At 43.8% G+C, this 12,044-nt stretch overlaps 1 protein-coding gene across 1 annotated transcript in view; it reads left to right on the forward strand.

The window, feature by feature from the left end:
- Nucleotides 1–211: 211 nt before the first annotated feature.
- The window catches only part of LOC107372970 (apoptosis regulator BAX), a 44,799-nt gene continuing 32,966 nt past the window's right edge, over nt 212–12,044 (forward strand). Inside the window, exons 1-2 of the mRNA XM_054738454.2 lie at nt 212–458; nt 1,756–1,804. Of these exons, the coding sequence (XP_054594429.1) occupies nt 389–458; nt 1,756–1,804 (119 nt within the window). The 5' untranslated portion in view covers nt 212–388. The remainder of the gene's footprint in view (nt 459–1,755; nt 1,805–12,044) is intronic.

The following is a 12,044-nucleotide window of genomic DNA, read 5'->3' on the forward strand; positions in this document are numbered from 1 at the left end:
AAAAATGTCCTCACATTGTAGGGAAAATGGTCCTCAGTACAGAATGTACAACACACACGCGCGCGCGCGTGAGAGAGAGAGAGAGAGAGAGAGAGAGAGAGAGAGAGAGAGAGAGAGAGAGAGAGAGAGAGAGAGAGAGAGAGAGAGAGAGAGAGAGAGAGAGAGAGATCGTTTTGAGACTTTTTCACGTCTCTAGCTTTCTGGTTCCGATGTATGACAGGCGTGCGGCTGTATGAGCAAAGGTTCGAGGGGAGGGTCCGGCATTCGCATTACTTCCGGGTTGGGTCAGGGAGGGAAGTCTCGTATCGAGTAGAGCTCCGGCCGGCCCAGGGTGTATTCACGTTCAGACATCTGAGGTGTTGCTAGAGCCGAACCAGAGCTTTGTGCCATGGCTGACGGCAGAGAGGGGGAGAGGCTGGAGGCCGAGGAAGAGGCGCTGGGCGCGGAGGGAGGAGAAGGTACGGAGTCATGACGACTCACACACTACCGGGAAAGTTTCGACAACACTCAAATAGTATCAGATGGAACACAAGTGTCTTTGTGTTACACGCAGTTGGTTTGTGTTACTAAACTGTTTCCGTAAAACCAAGTTCTGTTCGGTGGTTTGTTCCAGTCGGACCCGAACGTCGTTGTAAAGTGCTCCTGACTGAGGAGTCAGATATCCCGGTTCCATGTGTACAAACATCGAGGCAAACAGAAACATGAGAACATACATGTTCAAGCAACACCACATCCATTCATCTTCATTCATTTTTGTCGATTAGTCCAGTGTTCCCCAGCCCTGGTCCTCAGGGACCACTTGTTCTGCATGCTTTCCATGTTGCCCTTTTAAACACCAGTGTTTCCCTGCTGCCACACACCTGGCTTAAGTGAATTGGTGATTAACAGGCAGCTGCAGCATTTGATGTCCTCCCGAGGAGCCAATGTAAATCAGGTGTGTTGAAGCAGAGACATGGAAAACACTCAGGTCAGTGTATCCTGAAGACCAGGGTTGGGAAACACTGGATTAGACGACTAATCGTGTCATGCATGAATAGGGTTAGGTATCAAGCATCGATTAGAACCGTGACTAACTGTAATCGGAATCATTCATTTTTTCAATTTTGATTCCTTGTCTCGATTCCCAGTCAGCCGATCGGAAGTAAAATCCACGGCCAATCTCGATGAAAAAAAAAATACATGATCAGCAAATTCTGATCAACATCTTTCAGAGCCAATCACACCAGCTGTCTTTCCCTCCATGCCTGCAGCAGCAAACATGTAAACAAACGTGTCTGCTGAACTTTTACTCCGTGGTGTGAACTTTGCGTCCTGCAGTGAAAAAGCGCAGAGGAAGATTGTTAACCGCGTGAAATTTTGAGGTTCACTGCAGAAATAAAAACTCAGAATAAAAATGCAACAAACGCAGCAGCCCCGTCTGCGTGAGCGTGACCGTCAGAACTGAGCAATAACCTGTAAAATAAGGCTACGCTCACACTGCAGGCCCTGATGCTCAATTTCGATTTTTGGAGTGAATCCGATTATTTTGTGTGGCCATTCACACTACGACTGAAATGCAACATCAAACTTGCTTCAGTGTGAACGCTTCACGGCACCACAGCGACCCGCATGTGCAGAAAATAAGAAGTCACCCTCAGTGGAGCCGAAACCAGGAGCGGCTGAAAAAAACCTGATTTTATTTTGGGCCATGTGGCTCAGCTCTAACCTCTAACCTGCGGAGTGTAACACTACTGGTCTGTGCTGTGACTCTTGCAGATGTCATTGATGATCCCATCTTGGAGCAGGGAGTGGTTGTCCTCAGAGGGTAAGTACTCAAACACCAATCAGAACTAGTTTTGGGACAAACTTTTAGATCTCAACGATTTTAGGAAATTATTGAATTGTGATTTTTCTTGGAGAAAAAGCGATTTCAGTTCAATTCACAATTTCTTTCAAATCAAGGTTCAACACGTGACTCATAATGTAGAATAGTATATATTTTATATAATATTTCGCAGGGGTGTAACGGTACGCCAAAATCGTATTCTGTTCGGTTCAGTGTCATTGAAGAGCTCGGTTCGGTAAATTTTCGGTATAATATTATTATATTTATTTATTTAATATTTAGAGCGGCTCCTATAGTGAGCAGAACTAGGTGTCACCACAGGCTGCTGATCTAGCATGATGTCTTTAATTATTTCACAGGTTATTTGTGCAGCTATGAGTCTCACGCTCATACAGACAAGTGTTGTGTTTGACTGTTGATGCTCCCGGTTTTTATTTCTGCAGCGAGCCAACCTCACCTCACACCGCCCCGTGTTTCTTCTGTAAAACTCGTTTTAAATAACGAGCTTTCGCCGCACCGTGTTTTTGTTGTAGGATGAAAATTTTACATCAGTTGTCCCAGGGGGAGAGTTCAGCAGACATGTTTGTTTAAATTTTTGCTGCTGTGTGTCTGCAGGGTGTGAGAGAAGGGAGGCAAGGGCGAAGCGATGCTTCGTTCAGCGTCTCTACAGCTTTCAATTGTAAATAACAAAACATGCATACAGAGATTTCCGGCATTATTTACCCAGGCAGGCAGTCTGGTTGTTTTTTGTGCCATCTGAATTTGCTAAAACACCAATCCAACTCTGACACGTTTTACATGCTTGTTTGAATTTCTGAGTGCTATCAGAAACATGTTCGCACCTTCTAGTCCACTACAGTGCGTGACACCGCACTCGGGCTGACTCTCTCTCTCTCACTCACTCACTCACACACACACACACACACACAGTGCTGAGGGAGACAGCACCTGCTGCAGACAAATGGCCGCAGCGATTATTATCGGCTCTAGCAGTGCTGTGTATTGAAAAATAAAACAGGGAAAATAACAAATATGTGCAGCTCTGTCAGCTGAACAGTTGGGCCTGACTTCAGTACAACCCCCCCCCCCCCCCCCCCCGGCTGCTGTCGCAGTAATACAGGTGAAATACCCAGATGTCTAAAATAGTTGAACAAAACAGGTCCTGGATCAGTCAGGAGCGCTATAAAACAATGTAGCTTTGATGATCACGTAATGGCATTGTTTAACATTGCAACACGCACACTCATTATTATTATTATTATTATTATTAATAATAATAATAATACATTTCATTCGTATTGCGCTTTACATTAAAAAATCTCAAAGCGCTTACAGAAAAATAAAAGACATCTGATGTTTCATCTGTACCGTGACACGTGCTCATTAACCCAGCTCATCCATTTGCATCATTAAATATTATATAATGTTCATATTGGTGTTCAACATCTAAAGTGAGCCTGTAGCGAACGAAGGTCAGAGGACGACTTTCAGGCGGCATGATCATCTGCCTGGGAGATTGTGGCCATTTTGTTCATCATCAAAATGTGCCAGCATGAAAAATTAAGATTCGGGGTTGTAACGATAAGTTTAACGACTTCTCCCCTATTCTCTGTACTTTTGCTGTTTGTGTTACATTTAGTGACCTTTATGTTGTGAAAATTGCATCATGGAACTAATGTTAGGAGGCTGAATCATAAGTTCTGCCACTGTCACACGTTGATGACGTATTTGGGCAAGACGGATAGCTCTCCTCTTTTCCTCTGCCTTTATGTGTGTAGGGCTGCACAATATATGGCAAATATATCGTTAACGTGATATCAGCATGCACGATATGCATATCACAAAGAACTGATAAATATCGCAATGAATGGTCAGCTCAAATGTTTGCTACTAGGGCTGCAACAAACGATTATTTGGATAATCGATTAATCGGACGGGGTCTCGACACGATTAATCGGATTACATGGGGAAATTTTTAAAAACTGCTAGGGAAACGTTATTTCTCTCCTTCCTTCACTTTATTTAACACAACATAATTAGAAAACAGTTCAATAGCAGAAAAACAACATGCCATCACCTAAATTGTCTTATAAGGTGTATAGACAGAGACCCTAAGCTACATCTATCTGTGACCTAAAATGCTTGGTCCAAGTTAAACAGCTTAAGGGCAATTCTCATCTGTTTTGTTTGATCTCATCTGTTGACATTTATTTTAAATGTAATTAAACATAGGCTGTGAATTAATCAAAATTGATCACCATTTCCAAAAATGACTGAAAAAATACCAAATAAAACAAAAGTAAATGAATGCCATCCTCCTTGCGATGATGCCCTGGGCAACTGCCATAAAGTCACATCAAGAAATGCTGCTGATCATTCCAATGATCCCAAATAGACTCACATTAGGCCACATGAAAGCAACTGAACCCAAAAATATATTAACCAGTATATAACTGCACTCTCACACAACACGCCTGCAGCAACAGTTAGGACTCCTCCCTCCCTTTTAGCGTTTTTGCTTCTGAGGACATTGTGGTTGTAAAACCACATGCTAGTAGTCTGGCCCCGGTGTGATCAACCAGTTTCTGCGGGAATGTGACGGCGGAACCAGGGCCAGATTAACACTTTGTTGTACCCTGGGCAACAATATTCAAGGGCTCCATCATCACGACCCAAGGATCACCATAATGTGGTCACATACAGAATATTTTACTGTAATATGCAGTAAATATACTCGATACTTGAATGCCTGACAACACGTAACCCGCCCAGAGTAACCTTTGACCCACCTCGTGTGGACTGACCAATGAGGAGAGGGTCTTAAACTGAGGCCCTCTCTTCATTGGTCAGTCTGCATGAGACTGACTCTCAACTGACGTTCAAAGTCATAGGCAGCGAAGCGTCTCTGTGCAGTGCAAAAGCCCGAGTGGACAGTTTGTTTAATATAGGGTGACCATATTTCCATTTCCAAACAAGAGGACAGAGAATCTGTGTCTATGACGTCACACTATGGCAATGCCACACAAACCATGTTGGGACCCATTTTTTGTAAGAACTAAATTAATATCAGATTCTGCCAATAAAAGGGCTCTAAAACAATTCATATGTAAATATTTAGCATATGAATTGCAAAATCTCATTTTTCTGCTTTAGTGCTGCAACAAGGTTTTATTAATAATAAATTATTATACCTTTTGTTTTACTACAGCATCGGTAAGCTTCCTGTGCACAGATTATTAAGGATGCTTGTTTCAGCTGTGAGATTAGACGATAGGATCAATGAAAAAATAAGTTGTCACACACTCCATGGAAACTTTCAGAGAATCCACAAATAGTGGCTTTCAAATGGTTTTGTTACTTTTTGCAAGTTTAGAAAAGAAGCAGATGAGACAGCATGTCTGATAATTTAGTTTTTCATCTGATAATATTAGAACATGTCAGTAATGTCTGAGGGGCTTTTATAAACACTGTATAACTAACACTACTGGAGAGGGTATGAATTACACAGAGGCTTCTGGGGAGCCCAGTTATGGAGGGGGGGGGGGGGCATTTTGCCTTGGCCCCCAAAATGTCTTGAAACGGCCCTGGGTGTGTGACTGAGTTTTGAAGGTGATCTGAATTGTATCAGATGTATAACTATGACAAGTGCATAACTTATTGTTTTATACAGGTAAAAACGTGTAGTGGAGATAAATCTACCTAAATTTTACTTTGTTTTCTTGTTTTTATTTAACTATTTTCCTGTCCTGTCTGTCTCTCATCTTCCTGCATCTCCTCATAATTCTCCAGAAAATCTGTTGCCTGGATTCTTACCTTTTCACCTCATCAGTTACTTTTGAGCAGATCAAAGAGATCTCCTGACCGCAAAGCGCAGAGCGCGTTTTCGATGCTGCGTGAGGTGACATCATCACAGCACAGGTGATGAGCTCCGCAGTAGCGCGCTTCAGGCACAAATAAGACAGAAAATAGAGAACATGTGCAGACAAGAACGATCGTGTGCTAATTATAGTTTTTTGGTTGCGCCACTTTGAGAATGGACCGTGCGCTGGAAGCAGCTGCCTGGATCGCTGTGCAACAATGCGGAACCGGTTCGCAGTAGCGCAAGTTTGCAGGCTCTCCCTCGCGCTGATCTGCCGGTACCGGCTCTCTCTCGCGCTGATCTGCGGCTCTCCCTCGCGCTGATCTGCCGGTACCGGCTCTCCCTCGCGCTGATCTGCCGGTACCGGCTCTCTCTCGCGCTGATCTGCGGCTCTCCCTCGCGCTGATCTGCCGGTACCGGCTCTCTCTCGCGCTGATCTGCGGCTCTCCCTCGCGCTGATCTGCCGGTACCGGCTCTCCCTCGCGCTGATCTGCCGGTACCGGCTCTCTCTCGCGCTGATCTGCGGCTCTCCCTCGCGCTGATCTGCGGCTCTCCCTCGCGCTGATCTGACTTGCTCTGGTCTGTGCGCAACGGCGGGCGGGAGGGGGGGGGGGGGGCGCTTTTGGAAGAGTTGTGCGACACAACGAATCGATGACGCAATTCGTTGCCAACGCTTTTAGTAATCGATTTTCATCGAATTTATCGATTCGTTGTTGCAGCCCTATTTGCTACACATAATGCATTCGGTCAAATGGAAGCATGATGTATTTTAACAAGTCAAATGGAGCTCTTCCCCCATTTGGCCAATCGGGTGGGTTATCATAGGTTAGATGCCCACCCCCGAGGCGGACGGCACTTAATATTGATGGTTAGCAAACACCTGAGTTAGCTTTGTTCTGCTAATTCTGCTTTTCCCGGGATCCACTGATTGCCTTTTCTTGTTCATTTTCTTTTCCCCTTTCCTCACATCTTTAGCTTTTCCCATTTTTATGATTTTTTTTTTATCATTTTTTTTATTTCCTTGTTTTTGATTGTTTTTGTTCCTGAGTTAAGTTTTTATTTATCGCAAGTGGAAATTTATGAATCTGAAAAGGACCTGGGGGCCATCTGCTTAGACCAAACCTGGGCATTTCACGGCCCGCGGGCCACATACATTGGTTGACTTTGACCGGCCTGCGTAAGGTTAATTGGAAATTACAAAATGTATTTTCTCATTTTACCTCATGCATGGACTAAGGCTGCATTGCTTTTATTTTTAAGTTGTTTTTTACGTACACAATGACGCAATACGTATAGCAACAGGTGTCCGCGGTTGACATTGGTGATTGTAGCCCCCAGAAATGTCCGCTCATGCAAATAAAAGAAAGAAAGATGCCAAATGCAGGATTTTCAACAAAAATTGGACTGCTAAGTATTTTTTTTACTGAAGTCTGAAGTAAAGCCGTGTGTTTGGTTTGTGGGGAGGAGATTGCCGTGTTTAAGGACTACAATTTGAGTCGGCATTACGACAAGAAACACTCGGAAAAATACAAGAACTTGTCTGATGCTGAGAGGGCACGGACATCCGAAGCTTTGCTAGCAAAGTTGCAAAAGCAGCAAGGCTTTTTTACTAAGCTTCACACATCCAGGGATGCAGCAACCAGGACCAGCTTTGTGATATCCCACAAAATAGCTAAAAACAGCAAGCTGTTTTCGGAGGGAGAGTTTGTCAGAGTGCATGGTGGACTCTGCCGCACTAATATGCCCTGAAAAAAAGGTGCTTTTGAGCAAATCCCGCTGTCCAGGCGAACCGTGACCAGGAGGATCGAGGACATTGCGGGGAACCTGGAGCTTCAGCTGCAACGTGAAGTGGCAAGTTTTGACTTTTTCTCATTGGCCTTAGACGAGAGCTGTGATGTCCGTGACACAGCCCAGCTGCTCCTATTTGTCCGGGGGATAACGGACTTCAAGCTCACAGAGGAGCTGGCAGCAATGCGGTCGATGAAAGGGACAACGACAGGGAGTGATCTTTTTACAGAGGTAAATGCGTGCATGGACACTCTGGGATTGAAATGGGAGACTGTCAGGTGTCACAACAGATGGTTGTCGAAATCTTACATGAAAAAATGTCGGACTTTTGAAACGCATGCAAGATAAAGTGACAGAAATCGATGCAGGTCAAAAATGGGTGTTTTTGCATTGAATTATACACCAACATGTGTTGTGCAAGTCAGTGCTAAAAATCAACCATGTTACTGATGTTGTTACTAAAATAATAAACTTCATCAGGGCGCGGGCAATGAATCACAGACAGTTTGTTGCTCTTTTGGAGGACTCCACACAGCTGTCAGATGGCTCAGCCTGGGGAAAGTGCTGAAGAGGGTTTGGGACTTGAAAGCAGAGATTCGAGAGTTTTGCGAGAGGAAAGGCAAAGACATTCCAGAGCTCTCAGATGAGGATTGGATGGCAGATTTTGCATTTGCTGTTGATGTGACTGCACTGATGAATGAACTGAACACCAAACTGTAAGGCAAGGGTCTTTTTGTTCATGAAATGCACAGCCTCGTGAAGGCCTTCATGAGAAAGCTGAAGTTTATTTCAAGTCAACTGGAGAGCAACACTCTCACTCACATACAAACCCTGAACGAAGTCACAACATCAGCTGATCACCTCAGAAGGTACTCATCCATGTTAGGAGCATTACATGGTGAGTTTTCTAGGCGTTTTGAAGATCTCAGAACAATCGAGGATGAAATGCACATGATTTCCTCTCCCTTTACCTGCAGTGTGGATAATGCACCCAGTGATGTGCAGCTGGAACTCATTGACCTGCAGTCTCATGCAGTACTGGCAGAGCACTTTAAGGCCCTGTCCACACGTAGCCGGGGATCTGCCAAAACGTAGATATTTTTCTACGTTTTGGCCTGTCATCCACACGAAAACGGAGTTTTTTCACACGAAAACAGATCTTTTTTAAAAACTCCGGCCAAAGTGAAGATCTGCGTTTTCTCCGTTTTGGGTGTCTGCGTGTGGACGGACAAAACCGGAGTTTTAAGGTCCGCAACGTCACTTTCCGCGACAAAAAATGCTGACATCACGTGTGCGACCTGTGTTTACACTAGCCGACAGCATGGATGCCCTCAGAGCTGCGCTCGCTTTATCAATTGTCCAAGCGCTTTTTGCTTGTTTGTTTCTGCAAGCGGAATTACTGCTCCTTGCGGAAGACCACAGACGAAGGACGAGGTTAAGAACGGGGGAAGTACTGCCGCCTACAGGTCTGGCATGTCCTTAACAACGTATTTATCCGGGTACGTGTGGACTAGGCCTCAGTCAGGATCTCTGCTGGATTTCTACTCTTCTCTTAAGGAGGAGAACTTTCCAAACCTGAGGAGACATGCTCAGAAGATGTTGGTTCTCTTCGGCTCTACCTACATTTATGAACAAACATTTTCAATGATGAAGTTTACAAAATCCAGGTAAAGATCCTCTCTCACTGATGATCATTTGTCAGCTGTGCTTCGCATCTCCACCTCAGACATTCAACCTGACTTTGATGCACTCGTTAAAGCCCAGCAGAGACTAGATTTCTCTCACTGAATAAGAAAAAAAATCACTTAAAAACACGAAATAAGGTGTTTGCACCAAAAATAGGCAACTAGCAGTGAACTGGGACACTTTTTTTTAAACATCTTTCTCAAGATCACAGTTCAGTGATTTTATTTTACAGACAATACTGTGTGTCTGTAGAATGCTAAGAACCTCTTTTCAACAATATTTGAAACTCAAAATGTGTTTTGGAGTGAATGTGACTGAAACTGTTAACTAATATAAGTTACAAATGTTTAACAAAAACCAAATGCGCACACTTTGTTTACCATTGCCTTGGGAAATTTGAATAAATCACATTTTTGTAAGCTAACCTCACTTTTTCCTTTTTGCTCATTTATAACATATAGTCTATAGGGATGCACCGATGGATCGGCATTTGATTGTAATCGGCCGATAGCGCCCCTATCGATTTTGATCGGAGTTTTCAAAATAGATCAAAGCAGACCGATCGGGTAGGGTTGTCACGGTAACCGGTGTAGCGGTAAACCCCGGTAAAAAAGTTGACAATAATAATAACCGTCTTGTTTTAAAAAAAACTATATGATCTCGGTGGATTACCGTGGCTGCGGTCTAGGCGCAGTGATCCTTACCAGCCACCGTATCATCTGCTGAAGTTGTCGGTGGCACATGCGCCCTTTGTTGTTTACAACCAAAACTTTCTTGAAGCTAAAGCTGAAATAATGGCCAAAGGAGGAGACGGCAGTGCTCAGTACATTTATTATCCCTCAAAGAAGACAAAGTCAGAAGTATGGGCATCTTTTGGATATTTGAAGAATGCCAAGGGACAGTTGATAGAAGACGGCTATCCTGTTTGCAGCACGTGCAGAAAAAGTGTCTGTGAAAGGCAGCAACGCTTCAAATCTCATGACACATCTGCGTGGCCATCACCCACAACTCTACAGTCAACGCAAGGCAAGCTAACATTAGCGTTTTAACTCAAATGCGTGATCCGAGGATTTGGGTTGAGGGAGAATGCAACGAGTCGCTATATAAAGCAGCCACAGCGCCGCTACCTGCATATAAACCGTGTCGCGGACACCGCCATGTTGAAATGACGCTATGCATTACGGGGCTCCCAGGGGCAGATAAGAGTTGGTCTCTCTCCGAGAATAATTATGAATTTAACAATGATTACTGCCTGATGACAATTTCCCACATCTGCAAAGCTCACTGGAAGAACACAAACCGAGGACAATATTTTCCTGATATAGGGTTTATTACTCAGGTAAGGGTAAAAAAAAAGTATCTGATTAGAAGGCTACTTGAGTACTGAGTATCATGTGATCTAATATTTTTAAAATGATGACATCAAACAGACAAAAAATGAGAAGTTATGGGCAAATATTGGTATTTTAAAGACTAAAGGGGAAAAATGTAAACAAATAAACAACATAATTACAAAATAACACATTTTAGACAAAATTTAGACACAAACTGAGGACAATATTTCCTGGCACACAGGGTTTATTTAATTGTTTGAAAATGTAGCACGCTTAAAAAAAATACCGCGATAATACCGAAAACCGTGGTAATTTTGGTCACAATAACCGTGGGGTTAAATTTTCACACCGTGACAACCCTAATACAGACCATTTTAGATTAGGTTACATTTCTTTTATTCCCAGATTATGTAGTTTGTAGCACTCATTATAATGTTGTAGAAAATTTCTGGCCAATCCACGTGATCGGTATTGGTGATCGGTATCGGCATAGGCGTCATTTTAACCGGGGACACCGGGGACATGTCCCCGGCAAAATTTGTGATTGGCAGCTGTGTCCCCCCCCCCCACTTTCAAAAACGCCTGCTGATGAGGATTTTTGTTTTACCAGCTCAGATCTTATCCAGGGGTCGGCAACCTATTCCCATCAAAGAGCCATTATTACCCGTTTCCCACGGTAATTCTGGACGGACCTTAATAAGCAGTGACTTAAGTGAAGCAGGCAGGTCGCGCTAGAAAATTTCGTTTAAAAAGACGTCATAAATGTTTTCCCCCGTCATTTTTATTTCTAAAATATGAAGTAAAAACTCCCAATTTAATTTTCATTCATTTGTCATTAATATGTAGTCTACACCCGTGCGTTAAGTGGACCATCTTCCAGTAAACGCACAGCATCCAGCCCACCTCTCCAAATGCGTAAAATGTGCATCAGCCGCTAGTTAGGCGCACCATCAGCTGATCAGCCCAGACAAGAGCAGAGCAAATAGAGACAGAATAGAGGATGATTCTGTCTGGATGTGGATGGAGATTACATTTTACAGCAGCCTGATCATCATTTAAATACGTAAACCATCACCTGTCTTCTAGTCCACGCTATCAGCATTATTTTAATTGGTGTGTGTGTGTTTTCCACTTCAAACACTGGTCTAACCAACCAGACCAGCGTGTCCAGTAACATATTAATGTTACAATTAAACAGTTTCACTTCATGTAGGCTAGGAACATTTCACCTGCCGTGGCCCGACCGCTTCTGCTCCACATGAACTTTGTGCGTGATCAAATGTCTCTACGCATCATGCGTCTCCATATTAGAGACGGGAACAAGCGCTGTTCAGCCAATGTTTCATAATTTCATAAAAAGAACATTTTTCCAAGTGACACATCCCTCAGAGAGACCGGGTTTCCAGACCGCTTCAGTGGGAGGAAATCATTGCATGCACCATGGTTCTGCGCTGCGCTGCGAACCCCTCAGATCTTCAGCTCACTGTCCACCGTGGGCGCTCCGAGCCACGCTGAACACAGTGTCCAGTATAAAGCTCTGATGTTCTGATGG

Source organism: Nothobranchius furzeri, chromosome 9 (genome assembly GCF_043380555.1).
Source record: "Nothobranchius furzeri strain GRZ-AD chromosome 9, NfurGRZ-RIMD1, whole genome shotgun sequence".
Lineage (NCBI taxonomy): Eukaryota > Metazoa > Chordata > Actinopteri > Cyprinodontiformes > Nothobranchiidae > Nothobranchius > Nothobranchius furzeri.